At 49.3% G+C, this 18,361-nt stretch overlaps 1 protein-coding gene across 2 annotated transcripts; it reads left to right on the forward strand.

Annotated features, from left to right (window-relative positions):
- Window positions 1-1,012: 1,012 nt before the first annotated feature.
- Window positions 1,013-18,092, forward strand: elf1 (E74-like ETS transcription factor 1). 2 transcript variants are annotated; one of them, XM_079745005.1, is made up of 8 exons: window positions 1,013-1,116; window positions 6,065-6,236; window positions 6,778-6,879; window positions 7,045-7,206; window positions 12,096-12,179; window positions 13,089-13,281; window positions 13,926-14,249; window positions 15,233-18,092. In XM_079745005.1, exons 1-8 carry the CDS (start codon window positions 1,045-1,047, stop codon window positions 16,029-16,031), a joined length of 1,908 nt encoding a protein of 635 aa, XP_079601131.1. In that variant the 5' UTR covers window positions 1,013-1,044; the 3' UTR covers window positions 16,032-18,092. The 2 variants fall into 2 exon arrangements, with proteins under 2 accessions (XP_079601131.1, XP_079601130.1); XM_079745004.1 differs by having other exon boundaries at window positions 1,015-1,115; window positions 6,043-6,236.
- The last annotated feature ends 269 nt before the right edge of the window (window positions 18,093-18,361 follow it).

Here is an 18,361-nt window from a genome sequence, read left to right on the forward strand (position 1 = left end):
GCCCTGCTCTGCAATCACAGTGATTCCCTGAGGGATAACATAGAGGGACTGGGGCGTGCCATCCCAAGATACTGTGTGTCTGTGTGTGTCTGTGTGTGTGTGTGTGTGTGTGTGTGTATGTGTGGGCGGGGAATATGTGTCTTTCCCAGGACCTTTCAGAACACAGTCATGCGGTCATTGTAGCAGCCTCCTGGTTTATGCTGACTGAAGTCAAAAATTCCAGAGTGTATGCTTGTAAATGTGTGGGTGTGTGTGTGTGTGTGTGTGTGTGTGTGTCTGTGTGTGTGTGTGTCTCCTCCTGGCTTTGCCACCATGGAGTTCCAGGTAGTTTGGTTTATATCTGGAGGAATCGCAAACACTGATGGCAGATAGACTATAGGTGGATGAGGTACGTAGTGCATAAAGTTTAGGTTTGTTTTTTTCAGAATATTCCTGCCTGTTCCTCGCTTTTTTTCCTTGCCTCCAGTTGACCAAACAAACGATAATCTCCAGTTAAACCAGTGCTATCCCTGCTCAGCCAGACCTTGGTTTGGTGACTTCATCCTGCACTCTCGAGTCCTCCACCACGTCTGCTGTCAGCCTATGTAGAAGTTCCTATTTGAATCTGTATGAATACGTTTTGCATCGGTCTCGTCCCACCCTGCACACACGTCGAAGGCTTTGCATGTCGTGTGTGCACATATTCAAACATACATGAAAAGCCAACACACACAGTCAAGACCGAGCGTCTGCTGACCTGCCTGTCGTCTCCCCCCCCCCTCCAGGAGTAGATGCTCCAGGTGTCCGGCCCAGACCCGGCCTCTGCGTCAGTGAGGGAGGAGGCTGATTCCACCTGGGCGACGGCTCTCTACTTACAACACGAGCACAGCGCCCTGGTTCCCTCCGTTGGCTCGACGGTTCCCGCGGAGCAGAACCACCAATAGGAGGAGGGCCTGGGGTCGCCATCTGCAACTTCCCCTCCTGAGCTCCCCCTCCCCTCCCCCCCCCCCCCCCCCCCCCCCCCCCCCCCCCCCCCCCCTCCCCACCATCTGACTCTTCGGCGCCATGACGACAGCGATGCAGCCCAGCGAGCTGGTGTTTGAGTTCGCCAGCAATGGGATGGATGAGATCCACCAGGTAGCTATCACAGGGACAGACATGTCCACACTCCCGATGTTCGTCTGTTTCACTGCAACCCCAGGTCCAGAATACACATATTGCCCAACATAATAACCAGAATTATCTACCAGCCCAGCAATGTTGTTTAAATTGTTTAAAATGTAACCAAGATTTCATTTTTTACCAAAATGCAAAATGGTCAAACCTATTCACCGCTGGCTGGTGGCAGTTTGTCACAGCCTGCTCTTGCTGTTTTCGTCATCTTAGAGGGAGCCCTTCATATCTACATAGGTAGTGGGTTGTCTTCCATGGAATCTGCAATCTGCAACCTTACCCCTAGGGGGCACTTGATCCTACACTCTGCACCTTTAAAGTAAAAGGGCAGAGAATTTCTTCTGCTTAACCTTCCTCCATACAGAAAGGCTCTGGTTGACTAGACATTTCACGGCAAAAAAAAGAAGCCTCTAGAAGCTTATGAAGAGGAGTTGAATGACAGGAAGGGTTAGGGACGGGGAGAGATCGGGGAAGTAAAAGGGGCAGGCTGGAAGCACAACATGAATGGAAAAAGTGAGTTATCAGGAGCCAGGGCTATGTTTAATGTGCGTGGGAGGGGAAGGTGTGGCTAGGCAGTTAGGCCTCTGTTTATGGCGCAAAGGTGACTGAGTGTGTGTGTGCGTACCGCCAGCCCAGTCAGGGAAGCCACAATCACCACGTCTGTCTTTGATGGCTGTGTGTGTGTGTGTGTGTGTGTGTGTGTGTGTGTGTGTGTGTATGTTCTAGCTATCTGTGTGTGTGTGTGTGTTCTAGCTATCTGTGTGTGTGTGTGTGTGTTGTGCATCTTTGTGTTGTGTGCGTTTAATATATCTATGCTATTATGTTGGTGTTTGTGTGTGTGTGTGTCCCTCCATAGGGACGTGTTGTGGGTTTGTGTGTGTGTGTCTGTTTTTTGTGCATCTCTGCGTTGCATTAATATGGGTTCTCTGTGTGGTTCTGTGTGCGTGTGCGTGCGTGCGTGCGTGTGTGTGTATCCAGTGCAGCGCTGTGTTGCTGCGGTTCAGGCCTAACCTGACAGACCGGTCCTGGCAGTGCACAGAGGTGACAGGATAACTCCGAGACCGGTCCTGGCAGTGCACAGAGGTGACAGGATAACTCCGCTCAAAGGTCTTCTATTGTTCTGAGGCACCAAGGCCCCTCCCCCCCCCCCACCTGGGAGACTGGGCCCAACCAAACATCACCTTTATGGAATAGTTATTAGGCCGTTAGGGGCTGCTGACAGGGAGCTGGGAGTTATAGTTACACGCACACACACATATACACGTATGCACATTCATACACACGCACATAAAACCTCGCACACACATAAAACCACACACACGCGCGCGCACACACACACCCACACATATATACACCCACACCCACACACACAAACACACGCACACACACACACACACACACACACACACACACACACACACACACACACACACACATATAAGCACACATACACATAGACACACACACAACAACAAGACAATGGTCCTATCCTTTGTTGTTGTTTTGAGAGTCAACATGGCAGAATGGCTGGCGTAAGATATGGTTACATCTCAAGCGACGGGAACCCAACGGCGGCTCAATGCCCTCTCTTCTTCTCCCCCTTCATGTTGAGGGGTTGGCTGTTTGTTTTTCGACCAGTGTAGCCAGCTCTTGTTTACATGCTGCATGCTGTGGTACACTGGTGAGCTGAAGGCACACCGGTGAGCTGAAGAGCAAAACGCCCTCAGCCCAAACAGTCGCTTTGGGATTCAGGAAGAATTGACAGTTGATGCCATAACAGTACCTCTAATACAGCTCACCAGTCCTGGTCATTGTGAGCTGTATTCCCGTGGGTCATCTGGGGGGAATTGACTTGGCTATTTTTTAAAGTAATACTTAAAAATGAAAATAAAAATAGCCTTCACGGAACGAGAGCAGTAAATCTACTTAGGCAATCCATCTCCCTCCCTCTCACTCTCTCTTCCCACACTCTCTCTCCTCCCTCACTCTCTCCTCCCACGGTCTCTCTTTCCCTCTCCTTGGTAGCCAATAGCATGATCTGATTATGTTACGATGCGATTATTCTTTAAACCAGACGTACGTCCCTCTTAAAGTCAACTTCTTTTTTGGGAAGGGGAGTGGCTCTGGTACACTTCCTCAATCGGGGCACATGTACATGGGTGATGTACTTGTACAGAATGGGCTCGACCGGCGCCGCGGGCTGTACCTCACGATAGGACGCCAGTAAAGCAGAAGGGAGACGAGGCAGAGAGGAACCTCTTGGGCAGATGCTGTTGCTGTTAACCGTGGAATGGGGAACTCAGAAATGCAAATGTCCCAGATAGAAAGCACCATTCAGGGCGACAAAGGAGAAGATGTGGCCACAGTCATGGTGGACAGTTGGGCGTCTGTGCTCAAACCCCAACGCCCTCCACGCACGCACTGCTCTGCTCTTCCTTTTCTGCGGTCGCTCGTGTTGGCGTCCATTTGGGTCGGTCCACGGTCCAAACGAGACCAGGGGAGCGGCAGCCAGCTCCCTCAAGGACGGGTTCTGAGTGTGTGTGTGTGTGTGTATGTGTTAAGTTTTTCAAACACATGCAGACCCACATTTGCAAATCAGCAAGACCACACACACACGCTCTCCATGCCATTGTCTGCCGGTCTTCATGTGTTCACCTCTCTCTCTCTCTCTCTCTCTGCCTCTGTGTATGTCACTCTGTCTCTCTGTCTGTCTGTCGTTCTTTCTGTGACTCTCGAAGACAGTCACCAGTCAGCCTTAATGGGTGGGGTCTTAGTACCCTCTTTGTCTCTCTCTCTCTCTGTCTGTCTGCCTGCCTGTCTGTCTGTCTGTCTGCCTGCCTGCCTGTCGGCCTGTCTTGTGTGTGTGTGTGTGTGTGGGGGGGGTCTGGCTAGTCTCTTTTGTCTGTCTATCTGATAGTGATAGTGAGTCCATTTGAGACTGAGTGATACATGAGAAACACGTTGTGTGTCCCACGGCGGTCCTGACGGCGGCCGCAGCCAAAGTGATCCGTGAATGGTCTTGAGCTCGGCCCCTCACAGACGTTATGGATTCCTCCAGAAGTCCTACACAAATGTGTGTGTGTGTGTGTGTATCTCTCACCACACTATCATTTGTGTTGACTTCTTGTGGACTTTCACCTTTATCACGCTGTGGAAGGTCGACCACGGACCATCGTCTGTGATAGTCCAACGGCGCCGACTCAGCTAGCTTATTAGCTGAAGGTTAGCCAAAACGGTAGCGTAGCCTTGGACCCCCCCCCCCCCCACACACACACACACACTCACACCAAGGCCCAGACACCTGGAATGCCCCTGGGTCTCCAACAATGGAGTTCTGTGAGAAGACACAGATAAGCCTTCATCCATAATGATCTTCCTGCTAGAGTTACCATATCGCCTCTCTTATCCTGTACTGCGGCTCTATTGGTATCATGAGATTCTTCATGCTAGGGTGTCACCTTGAGTGTAAAATAAATAATGGGTTCCATTGGTGTCATTGGAATTGAATAACAAGTCAGACTAGACATGCTATGCAGTGGTAGTATGATGGGTTATGGCCTCATGCTTTGCGGAGGCAGAGGAGTGATGTCTCGCTGAAGCTCTTTTCAGTTTCACTTCGTCATTCAGAATCTAACTGACTGTTGGGGCTTTGTGGCAATCATGGGCGTACCCCTTTTTATTAAACAATGACAGCCTTGTGGAAGAAATAGATCACAATCCACATTATGGGGCAGTATATCTAAAGGCACGTTGTTATCTTGAATGTAACTGACTTTCGATTAGCCTTCAGCTGTTTAAGTGGAACCCTGAAATATAAACTGCGTTGCCCTGGCCTTAAGGAAGATGGCTATTGGCCGCTTTCAACTTCTCTTTCTTGCCGAGAAAGTAACATTTGCTGCCACCTACAGGTAGAAATTACGCACGTTCAATTCCAGGACGCAAACAGGCAGGCACACAGGAAGACAGGCAGATAGATAGACAGGCAGACGGACAGACAGACAGATAGATACCCAAAAAGATAGACAAATAGATACACTTAATATAGTTAAATTAAAAAACAATGTTGTTTTACGTAAATCTGCATTCTTGCAGTATATAAACAACAACAACCTCTCCACCGAGTCCGAGCGATGCATACCTTAACCAAGGGAAACAGCATCCCCCGCAGGCCAAACACATTCCAGCCCCCCTATCTGAAATACTCTGCCATTGATTCACATCCACTTCCTCATCGGAAAGGCTTCCAGACAGTGTGTGTGTGTGTGTGTGTGTGTGTGTGTGTGTGTGTGTGTGTGTGTGCGTGTGTGTGCGGTCTGTTGTCCTTGTGGGTTTCATATGTTTGATATCGCATCAAGGCTTGGCTCCATCTTATTGGCCCTTTGTTCATGATAGTTTCCTGCATTAGCAGGAAGCACATGCTGGAAATGAACGAGTCGAACGTTGGTGGTTGTTTGGTCAGGGCGTGCTTTCCGGCAATTTACCGTCAATCCATAAAAGTTTATTAGGATGGATGTTTTCTTTGAAAATGTTGAGATAGTGAACTGTGTCTGGATTATTGTATCTGACGCTTTGCTTTATCTGTGTTGGGTTTGAAGTTGTTGAGAACACAAACATCTTACTTTTCTTTTATAACAATGGTATTAAGAGACCAGGTTATGCAATAACAACAGGGCCTGTGGACTGTAGACCTTTGCTGTGTTGCTCGTTGTACTTTGTATCCTATTGGTCCAGACAAATTGATATATATTAACGCTGCAAGACCGCAAGAAAACACACAAACAAAAACACACACACGCGCGCACACACACACACACTGAGTAAACAGGCCCCGGGGCCAGCCCGCCCGTGACGCCATTTAACAGCTCCCTCCGTGTGTGCTTCCCGTCTCCTGTTTGTGCCCTTCTGCATCCAGCTGGACGACCCCTCCGTGTTCCCGGCTGTCATCGTGGAGCAGATCCCGGCCGCCGACCTCATGCAGGTGTACTCCGGCCTTGAGGCGGACGAGCTGACCAACGGCATCATGGTGGACACCACCCTGCACGTGGTGGAGGAGCCCATCCTGGGCGGGGGTGTAGACCTCACAGGTGAGGGAGGGGACGCTGTCGTTCTGTTGGTAACTCCCGCCGTCGGTGACCTGTGGATCCCGATCTGGGGGAACGTACACATCCCGGTGATGATGTTAGAGAATTACTTATGGTTCGATTGTCTCCATACCTGTTGAACCTGATTCGGGGGGACACACACATACCCCGCCGGTGATGGTACAACCCGTGGTGATGTTAGAGATGTACTGTTTGTGTCTAGCAACTTACACCGCAGAAGTAAGGTGTTTGTTTGAATGTTGGGGCTTGAAGACATCAAAGAAAAGCCAGCTATATACATGAGGAATTAAATCACACTGTATGAGTATCTGTATGAAACACGTGCATCGCTTCAAGTACACTATTGGCTCTTATCTGAAAACAAATGATACAGCACGCAAACGCTGTTTATGAAAAGCTCCATCAGCACCATCTAGTGGCTCGTTCCCGACCTTTCAAGAGCTAACGCAAAATAAATTTCAAAAACACGGTTTACATACGTGATCATACTGATGTTGACATACTTTATTTCCTCGGGAAACAGAGTCGAACGTGTCTACGGACGATAGTAGAGAGACCAGCGATGCAGCGGCCGCCCTCCTAAACATGGAGTCTCCAAACAACATCCTAGATGAAAAGCGCATGAGTGAGTAATACACTGAATACATTGTAATAAATAATTCACCTTCATCCTTCATAATCGATCAGAGCGAAAAGAAGTTCACGTTTGAACTTTGGCGTGGGATAATAATATTGTGTTTAATGTGGATCTCTTGTGCGTGTGTGTGTGTGTGTGTTTTTGTGTGTTTAGTTCACACCTTTGGCACCCTGCTGGAGTCTGACATGACATACATCCCTCTTCGGCCGGACCAGATAGACCATAACGGTATGGACATCTCCCTGGACGAGGACACCTCCTCCATGGACGAGCTGCCCCAGAAGAGTGTCTCCAAACCCCAGAAGAAAAACAAAAGTGAGTCAGCGTTCATGACCCGTCTGCTCGCACACCGGTGGGCGGCATGGGGCTCAGAAGGTAGAGCAGGATGACTGGACACCGGAGGGTGGCTAATTCGATCCCCGGCTCTTCCTGTGTCGAGGTGTCCCTGAGCGAGGCGCCTCACCCCGACTGCTCCCGACGTGCTGGTCGTCACCTTGCGTGGCGGACACCGCCGTCGGTGTGTGAATGTGTGCATGAACGGGTGAATGTTAGGCGATATTGTAAAGCACTTTGAGGGGCCGCCGGTTAGAAAAGCTCTTTATAAATGCAGTCCATTTACCATTTACCTGGGTGTGTGTTTGTGTGTTTGTGAAGGTGTGATCAAGGACTCATTTGTCATTACAGGGGTACTGTTTAAGGTGTTCAAGAGACTTGTAGTTCATGTGTTGGTTTATTACACGTCTGAGATTTTGCACAAAGTTGAAACATTGCCCTACATTTCTTAATTAGTTAGTCTTTTCCAGCCAGAGAAGGCTAACCTTTTTAGTCAAAGCTGAGCTCATTTTCAGTTTGCTCGCTAGCTGTTGCCACTTAGATCTTATTAAGATGTAAATATGGGCCCGGTGTTAATCATTTTTATTGTTATTGAGTTTCATTATTTACCATGCTGTTTCACAGAGGGAAACAAGAAAGATAGATTACAATCTCTTAAAGAGCCAGGGGGCCCACTGTTTCAGATGTAATTCAACACTATGTGATTTAAAGGCCTGAGAAAGAGCGGTTTAGGAAAGAGGTGTAATGAGTGTCTTAATAAGCAATGTTGTAACTGAGATCCGCCACACACCGTAGCGTTATACTATAGGTGTCCGGGAGGCGGAACCCTCACTCGTACCCGGGTATAAAATAGACCGCTGCTCAGACGGAGCCTCACCGTCCACACACACACACACACACACACACACACACACACACACACACACACACACACCGCGTAGGGTTATATTACTAAGTGCCCAACTTTCTCTCGGACATCGTAGTCCGCTGCTTCCCAGACAGAGCTCCACACGTCCACACAAACCAGGCCGCCGTCTCCCCTTGGTCGTGACGTCAGACTAGCTATGAAAAAGGTAGTCTGACATCACGATCCGAACGCCACCTGCATGCGCAGCAGAGTGGGCCGTTCACGGAGTGTTTTGGGGAGAAAAACATAGGATATTACCCATTTTTTTCTCTAAATTTGGGATTTATTTCAGTAACAGTGAAACAATGCCATATATTACCATGTTGAAGCTTAAAACGTTTAAAACAAATAAAAGTGGTTTCGGTTCCACTGTCTCTTTAAGAAATGTGACGCAATAGGAACCGTTAGCTAGACGGTGTTGCAACACGGAACTAGGCGGCTATTGCACCAAGAGTGAACAGGCTGAGCTTCCGTGTTATGAACTCGGGCAGAAGTTTGTTGAAACAAAAGACCAAGTCGGGTGATAACAATAAGTCATGAAGTCACCTAATGGGTAAAGGGAACCGAAAGTAATATGGCGGAAGCGGCAGCGGACTCGGCCCGTGTAACCGGACGCTGACCAGCCCTCCGTGCGTCATGGAAGGGCTGAAACCACCGTGGATGCTGTGCCTCGACTCCGCTGTCAATCTTTCGAGGACATGGGAGAATTGGAGGGACCAGTTTGTGCTCTATTTGGACTCAACAATGACGACCGAGGAGGACATGGCAAAAGTGAAACTTTTCAGCTGTCTGATCGGCGAGAGTGGCAGGGAGCTACTGGACACATTGATGGGCGGTACGGCCAAGGAGGCCTGGACGATTGATGGCGTTATAAACACATTCGATGAGCACTACAACCCTGGCGCGAACGAGACCGTGGAGCGGTATCGTTTCTTTACTAAAAACCAAGGCGCCAGTGAAACCATTGACAGTTACGTCACGGAGCTGAAAGCGCTGGCCCGGACATGCAACTTTGGCGCTCTGAGAGACTCGCTCATCCGTGACCGGATTGTGTGTGGGAGTCACAACACGGGCATGAGAGACAGGCTGCTCCGCCAGAAGAACATGACGCTAGACACATGTGTACAGCTGTGCAGGGCCGCAGAGCTGCCCCGGGAAAATGTTAAAGTCAAGGTGGAAGAGGTGCATGCAATGCAAGGGTCCGAGCCGCCCCGGGAGAATTGTGTAGCCATCTCCGGAGCCACGGTGGAAGAGATTCACGCATTGCAAGGGGCAGAATCGCCCCGGGCGGTTGTTACAGAGATCTCCGGTCCGGTGTTGGAAGAGGTGCATGCACTGCCAGGAGAAGAGCTGCCTGAGGAGAGTGTTAAAGCCATCTCTGGACCGACTGTGGAAGAGGTGCTGAAAACAGCAGCAACACGCAAGAAAAGGAAACTAACTAACTATGAGGTGGATTGCGGGTTGTGTGGGAACACGCATGGAAGAAGCAAATATAAATGCCCGGTGTACGGTAAGAAGTGCAAAGAATGTGGCAAAGAGAACCACTTTGCAGTCACACGTAGAACAAGCACGGAACAAAGACACAATACACAACACATGTTCACAATGTAGCACAAGTTGATAGTGATGTATCTGAAGAAATGATCTGTGTTACGGAAGCAGAGGGGGAGAAGGTGAATTCCGTGGACACTAATAAAGGGTATTGCCCCCTGGGCAACAATTTTGTAAAATTCCTTGTAATGTCATTCCTATTAACCTGCTTAATCCTGCTTAAAGACAAAGAGAGTGTACTACTAATGTATAACAAAAGGCAAACTGAGGCCACTAGGAAAATGTGGGATGAGAATAATAAATCATAAGCTGTACCAGTTGTACTTCCTGCTGGTGAACAAAGGCTGTTCTGTGTCACTTCTTGTTAAAATAGCCAGTGAGGCCATGAAACTGATAACAGTTCACTATAAAAACATTCCGGCAATAGATAGAGGTGTTACCTCTGAGAAGCACTCAGGTGAACAATGTGACAGATAAAAGCAGGGTATGGTGATGTGTTCATGGTTGACTGCTGCCTTGAGGGAGAATACAAAATGGGAGGTCGGCAACACGTTGAAGCCTGTGCAGCTGACAGAGAGATGTGTTCCCGTCGCAATGAGGAAGCCACTGAAGGAAGAATGGCAGGACCCGCGGCGCAGAGGAATCGTCCCGCCGGTAGAATGCAGCACAGCCTGGATCCGCCAGGTGGTTGTTGTACAAAAGCAGACCAGGACGCCAAGCATATGCATCGATCCAAGACCTTTGGACAAGGCATTGGAGCGCTCTCACTTCCCGCGACCAACCACTGAAGACATTCTGCCGTTCATACTACCTGTCCAAAGTGTGTGTGTGTGAGGTCAAAAGTGGTTTCTGGCATGTTGAGCTACAAGATGAGTCCAGTTCCCTTACAACGTTGGTTACGGGAGACAATAAACACACAAAGACTGGGAGTGGAACACAACTTAAATAATTCCACAGAGGCTCCAGTGCTGAAGTATTACAACCTAGAGGAAGAAATGATTGTTCAGTGCAACGCCTCAGAAACAGGTTTGGGCGCGGCACTCTGCAGAAGGGTAAGCCTGTCGCATTGGCAAGCAGAGCACTGAGCAAACAGCGGGCTATGCTATATCCAAATAGAAAATGAGTTCTTGGCTATGGTATACAGCATTAAAAAGTTCTACCACCACCTATGGCTGCAAAATTACTGTTCAAAGTCGTCACAAGCCGTTAGAGAAAAAGTGAGAAAGCCACTACTGAGTAGACCCAAATGACTTCAAAAAATGATGCTGCGCATTCAGAAGTCTGATCTGCACGTAGTGTACATACCAGGTAAATACATGTTGCTGGCGGACATCTGAAGCATAGCCTATCTACCTCAATGTTCATCCTCTGGCCCAGTGGAGAGGCTGAAATAGAGACTATTAATATGGTGTAACATTTCCCCATCCCTGAAGACCGACTCAATTCATGCTCAAAGCAAGCTGCTGGACAGGAGCCTTATCTTGTGTTTCTAGACCCCCGTAACACGCCGTCACAGCAGCCCCTCCGCACACCGTCTCAGAACCACAACCACAGGCACCGGTGGCAGATACGCCTGGAACCAACACAACAGGTCGCGCTGGGGTGAAGCCACAACGCTACAAGGACTCAGTGACTTCAATCAAATAAATAGATTTGTAGCACTAGTCAACTCTGGGGGGGGGGGACATGGGGAACAGTTGAAACGATTGGCACTGATGTTTTCTGAAACCTTGATGTATATTTGTGTTCATGTTCAAATGGTTATGTGCAAGGCTGGTTAAATACTGAACTGTGATGATGGGCTTTATGATGATTTGATGTTGTTCAAAAGAGAGTATGTGTTTTAATAACGAAATAAAAGTACAAAAATTTGAGTTGTTTTAGCTTCTAACTGTTACAGAAAAAAGAAAATAATCTCAAAAGAGAAAGGATGTAACAATAGGAGGTATTGTTTAGACGTTGTTGCAACAAGGACATAGTTTGTGGTTGCGCCGAGAGTCAACAGGCTAACAGATGTATTTCAAACACGTGCCACGTGCCAAACAAGTTCAATAAAACTCATTACCCAGTTGGGTAAGAAAAATGAATTCTGTAGTCATCGTATGGGTAAAGGGAACAGAATTTAGTAGCGTTTTCATGCCCGGACCGCAGTCCATGTTAGATATAGCCCCCCCCTCCCAACAATAATTAGTTCTTCAGCTGAGTAAATGCAGGAGTTTTCTCATTTCTTAATGAAGAGGAGAGCTCAAATAATGTGACTAGGCCTCAGCCTCAAGCAACAGCAAAACAGCAACACATTTTAAAACACACACACACCACTTTAAGAGCTCCGGGTGTCTTTAAAAGCACTAAATATATGCAGTTATTTAGTATCATTCAAAACCTACTGACGGGTTTCCTTTCTGCTCCGCAGTACGCAAGCCGCGAGCGGTGCGTCCCTGCTCGCCCATCAACACGCCCAGCCTGCCCCTCAGGAAGAAGAGCAAGGAAGGCAAAGGTAACCCCCACCACCACCTCCTCCTCCTCCTCCTTCTCCTCCTCCTCCTCCTCCTCCTCCTCCTCCTCCTCCTCCTCCTCCTCCTCCACCCCCAGGGGGAGAGCCTCTCTTTGAACCCAGTGGAACAAAGTGCCGGTGTCCTCGGGGCCCCGTTGTAAATCATCCTCTGCTCTCCTCTGGTGGAGGAATATGAGAACAGCAGCAGCTCCACACCCCCCCCGGTCCGGCGGGGGCTCAGTTAATTGATGAGGTGCTGCTCTCAGAGGTTCCTCTGCTTCCCGGGTAAAGGAAAGTGATTGTGGGCTTTGGGGCATTATGGTACGCCAGCGAACCCACCGGGGGGGGGGGGGGGGAGGGGGAGGGGGAGGGGGAGGGAGAGAGAGAGAGAGAGAGAGAGAGAGAGAGAGAGAGAGGCGTATTGGGGGTTAGGGGGTCTTGGGGACCAGAGCTGAGGTTCAACAGCACGCATATACATCACACTGTCATGGTGTCTGGGACTCGAACGGTCTCTGGAAGGGTTGCTGTTTTTAACCACTTCTGGCCAACATGTCGCATAAACAAGAGTAATCTACTGCCAGGACCTGTATAATTAATTTCGTGCCTAGACACATACACCTACACAAGCACCCACACAAACACGCATGCGCGCACACACACACGCGGGCACAAACAAGCACACACACACTACTGTGACTTGATTTACAGAGTTATAGGGATAGGAGTAGCGCCTGCTGTAATTGCGCCGCTGCCATTTTGCATTTGCTCGGTCAAAATCCCGGAGTGCTAAATGAATTACAGTCTTTAGCTCGGCTCCAACGTTCGGCTCCGAAAGGCTCATTTGACTTGCATGTATGAAAAAGGAGACTTTGCCGTGATTAATGTCTCTTTCACCCCCCGCCCAAATTATAGGCAACACCATCTACCTATGGGAGTTCCTGCTGGCTTTACTTCAGGATAAAAACACCTGTCCCAAATACATTAAGTGGACACAGCGGGAAAAGGGCATCTTCAAGCTGGTGGACTCCAAGGCGGTGTCGAAGCTGTGGGGCAAACACAAGAACAAGCCCGACATGAACTACGAGACTATGGGCAGAGCCCTCAGGTACGCCGCCGGCAACAAACACCCACCAGAATGTACATAAACCAAGAAGCTCTCTCTCTGGGGGAAAAAACTAAACCCAGCCTCAACTGCCTTATAAATCAGCGTCTATTCAGCACCGTGCCCATATAACACTGCATGGTGCTAACATTATGCACTTACACGTACAACACATGCATACTGATTCAGAAAGTCCCTTTTACAGCCAGATGTACTATTTACCGTTACTGTTTGAGAGACGCTTTCACGAAAACATTGAGGAGCATCCAGGCGTGGCATATTTTCTCTCGGGCGGCTTGTGGCTCAGGAGCCACAGCGGGTTGTGCTGGTTACCGGAAGGTCGCTAGTTCGATCCCCGGCTCCGCCTTGCAAAGTGGCGCGGTGTCCCTGAGCGTGACACCCCACTGCTCCAGACCAGCTGGCTGTCGCCCGGCGTGGCTGACACCGCCGTCGGCGTGTGAATGTGTGCGTGAGTGGGTGCATGAATGGGTGAATGTGAGGCAGTGTTGTAAAGCGCTTTGGAGATGCCACTGGTTAGAAAAGCGCGGTATAGATGCAGTCCGTTTACCATCTCAGGATGAACCCAGAGCCTTTGGGAGGACTATCCTTCCCCCACCGTCAATAACAACACGTGCCCCCCTCCCCAGGTACTACTACCAGAGGGGCATCCTGGCCAAGGTGGAGGGCCAGCGGCTGGTATACCAGTTCAAGGAGATGCCGACAGACCTGGTGGTGATCGAGGACGAGGACCCGGGCTCCGACAGCAGCTCTGTGTACAACGGCCAGCGCCCCGGGGGCCAGGGCCGCGCCATCGTCCGCGGCAACGGCGGGGGCGGGGCCAGGGCCCACGGCAAGGCCTACAGCCCCCTGTCGGCCAAGCAGGTGAAGAAGGAGCCCCTGGACGACAGCTTCTACCAGGAGTTCAACGGGAAGGAGCAGATCCTGCAGCCGCTGGGGTCACAGACCATGAGGTGGGCGGGGGCTCAGGGTGGTCTGCCATGGGAGGTGGGCGGGGGCTCAGGGTGGTCTGCCATGAGGGGGGGAGGTGGGCGGGGGCTCAGGGTGGTCTGCCATGGGAGGTGGGCGGGGGCTCAGGGTGGTCTGCCATGAGGGGGGCAGATCTTTCCTCACGATCCCCTAGCTGCCCGCCCCGTAAGCAGGCCGTCTCTGTAGGCAGCCTGTGCTCCGAGATCGTACACAAAAACAAACGGTACAATACCAACCAATCAAAACCAAAATAAATAGTATTCCAACCAACCGCCGACAAGGGGCGGGTGTTGTGGGGTTTTGCGCTGCGTTCACTGGACGCACGCTTTAAAAACTGCTCAAAAAAAACTGTCGCTTCAAATACCGACAGAAGTGACCCAACATCGCTGATGCAACCTTTAACATCTTATGTATGTATTATATACAATATATATTTTTCATACACAATGTAGACAAGTGACTTTTTGTGAATTTAGAAAAAGTCTTCTCTAGGTGTTGTGTGTAAAACGTTTTTTAAAGTTGTGTGTTGCTTTCATAGTGGAACCAAAATGCTGAAACACGCCTTGTCTGTTCGTGGCAAACGCGTTCCAATATTAAAAAAAGGGTTTCTTAGAGCGGATCAACTCACTGTGCTCTACTTCTGTGGTTCTGAATACTGTTTGATATGGCATTAACTCGGTTCTCTGATTGCTTTCCCTCTGCCATGGAAAATAACTTTTTGAAATCTTCATGATACTGCAGTCAAAGAACTTCAGAAGGAGCCTTATAATTATACTGCGTGTGCAATTGCCTTTTTTTAATCGCTGTATCAAAAAAGGACCCAGGTATGAATAACAATTGTATTACAGTGGGTTACAACGTAAACAAAATGAATAATGCATAATGCATAGAATTAACAACACCCCTCACGCCACCCGTTGGCCCCTGTGTGACCACTGTTTACTGAAACGCTTCCCCCTCCGCTCAGGACCATCAACGTCCCCTCCTCCCTCCCCATGGTCATCACGTCGTCCTGCTCGCTGCATTCCTTCCAGTCCCTGAGCGGCGTCATGGGCAACGGGGACTCCGGCCACGCCCCCTCGCCGCAGGTCATCCTGCACACCGTGCCCGGCGGCGCCGGCTCCAAGGACGTGCTGACCATCCAGGCGGCCTCGCTGAACCCCGGCCACCGCCTGCAGGAGGGCCTGCCCCAGCAGCTCCTGGTCACCAGCCTGGCCGCCACCGTCACCACCTCCGCCTCCTGCCCGTCCTCCGTCAGCCACCCCACCACCTCCTCCGGCCTCCCGGGCGTGGCCCGCCTGCTCAGCCTCGGCGGCCCCGGGAGCCACGCCATGGTGGCCCAGCAGCCCGGCACGGTGATCGCCACCGTGCTGAAGGCCGGCGACCTCCACGGGCTGCAGGTCAAGGAGGAGCTGCTGGACCCCAACTACTTCCAGGCCATGGTGAACGGCGACCCGTGCCTGGCGCAGGGCGGCTTCGACGGGCAGGACATGGAGCTGGAAGGGGCGGAGCTCAACTACAGGACTGTCGTCAGCGACAGCCGCCGCCAGGGCCCCGAGGGACAGGCTGGCGGCGGGGGCAGGGGCGCGGTCAACGGACACTTTTCCCAGAGCAGCAGTCCCAGCGAAGGCCTCACCCCCGTGGAGGAGCTGGAGGTGCGGGGGGAGATGTCCCTGCAGGCGGAGCCGGGGCCCAAGGGGCTGCCCAACGCCACCCAACTCCCCGTAAACTTTATCCAGATAAAGACGGAGCCCGCCGAGGTGTAGGGGCCGGGGGACCCTTCTGTACGCAGTGGACGATACACATCTGAGTAGCGTGGGGAACGGAGGAGCTTCTTTTCACGCAGAGGACGATCCGGTCCGCCCGATGGACCGCGTGACGCTAGAAGCGCTTGGGGATCGATCTTGGGGTTCTCTGGATGTCTGTTTTGTTTGGCGCACGGCAGGGTCGACCTCGTGTGTACTTTATGTTTATGTATTTGAAAGATTTCATTAGGATTTTTAATAATAAACACACCGTGGACGCAAACAAACACACACACACACACACACACACACACATGCACACATGCAGACACACACAAGATCTCGTTTCCTGTTAGGAGAACAGCCATTTGTCAGACTAGGGATCCTTATGTACCAACTGTGCCAGTTAAGTTATTTTCTTCCTACGAGAACGTCGTACATGGCACGGCGTTGATGCAGGAGTAAAGAGACAGTATCTCCACACAGGGGAACCACAACAACCAAACACAACAGAAGAAGATGAAAGCCAAAAGGTGCAATTAAATCTCATTCGAGAGATAATGTGCTTTTATTTGTTTGTTTTTTTCTCAAACGCGCCGTAATGCCGGAACAAAAGTAGCGGCGTCGTGGTGTCCAATCAGACAAAAATATGTGTAGAAAAATTCAAAGAAAAAATCACACCAAAGACTAAACTGAAGAGTGCCTTAAAGGAAAGCTCAGCTCAAGATGTCCTCGGAAAAATATGAGTTTTTTTACATTTAAAAAGTCAAAATTCCTCTCTTTGTATCCATTCTTTCTGTAAGGTATGCGTTGCCCTCTCTTTTTGCCTTAGAAGCACTGTTTTTTTGACAATTCTGGGCATTTTCGTGTCCGCCATGTAAAGACTACTGTTGTGTTTGTAAATAGCTAAAGACAGCATGGGGACGAAGAGCAATGAAGAGAGGAAGATGAAAAATACAAATAACACAATATGAAATAGAATATATATGAATATATATATAGAGAGAGAGATACAAATATACAATTGAGATACAATTTTAAGGCCACAAGAAATTTATTTATTTTTCGATTTTTCTAAATTCTGTATAAAAACGGCACATTTGTTTTTCTATTTAGCTATATCATGAGGGAATATTAGAGTAATATCTAAAAAACAGGACGTTGGTTCGCTATTTCTGTCTGTTAAGATTGGCATTTTTCATTGTTTAAGCTTCTATGTAATCAGCATAGCTGTGCTATATTGTAAAGGCAGCACACGGATGTGTAAACGTCCTCCATGATGTGGATGATTTAAACATGCATTATACCTTCTTTGCTTTCCTCTCTCCGGCGGACATACTTCTTTACGATGCCATTTGACAGACTTTAACTGATTTATTTTAGACTCTGATTTTTATACGCTTAAAATAACAGTACCACAATCACAATGGTACCTACCAAACTGTATATCTACCTTCTGCTACTAATGGTCTTCTCCGTGGTGCACTATACTCTCTGTTGAATCTGGGCTTCCTTCATTCTCTCGGCTGGTTGTTGGACCGCTAAAGCAAGGTGTATGATTGGACCAGGAGTCCATGCTAAAGTCTTATTGATTGTAATCACGGGGTTCCAGTGTGACCCACATCTGCTCAGGGGTCATAGCTGTCATGGATGACGATTTGAATGTATACCCTACACAGCCCTACTGGAGAAATACAAACACAAAAATAACTACCTATGACACTGGATTGGGTGAAATGCTCCTTTTCCATGACATTGAGGTGGGGTTGAAACTGCTTTGTTTTTATTCATTTGTCTTGACAGTGTAACATATATCAGGTGCTGGCTTTCACACGCTGCCTTGGACCACTGTTTTTAAAACCTGGAAGTATGTCCGCTGCTCTCGTTCTCTTTGATTTTATCATCATCGTCTTTGTGCCTTTCGTTTTCCTCCCCTATGCTGAACATAGATTCGATTATTAAGGAACATTATAATGTTATAATTAAAAACAAGATGTACTTTAATGAAATGCATTATCTTATTTTTATGTTGACGTTTTTACATCTATGGTGGAAATGCATTAAACACACATGGTCGCGAAAGATAAACGTTCCGTGACTTGTTTTCGATCACAAAGCCTCTCCTTCATCTTCTTCATCCTTTTCCTCGGCCTTGGTGCTCAGCTTCTCCGCGCAGGGAGGCGTGCGGAAGAGAGTATCCCGTTTCAAGTCGAACTCCCGGAACCGGCGATTGAGAGAGAGCGAGAGAAAGAGAGAGAGGGCGGGACTCTACAGCTCAGTTACATTGGTTTAGCGGCGGGAGCTTTAACCGGTCCATGGGCGAGAGAGGGGGCGAGATCCAATAGAGGGAT

Source organism: Pollachius pollachius (assembly GCF_949987615.1).
Source record: "Pollachius pollachius genome assembly, chromosome: 10".
NCBI classification, from domain to species: Eukaryota; Metazoa; Chordata; class Actinopteri; order Gadiformes; family Gadidae; genus Pollachius; species Pollachius pollachius.

Coding starts and splice junctions, on each gene's coding strand:
- elf1 (XM_079745004.1), top strand. CDS start 1,045: ATGACGACAGCGATGCAGCCCAGCGAGCTGGTGTTTGAGTTCGCCAGC. Junction 12,180..13,088: donor GAAGAGCAAGGAAGGCAAAG/GTAACCCCCACC, acceptor CCCAAATTATAG/GCAACACCATCTACCTATGG. Junction 14,250..15,232: donor CTGGGGTCACAGACCATGAG/GTGGGCGGGGGC, acceptor CCCTCCGCTCAG/GACCATCAACGTCCCCTCCT.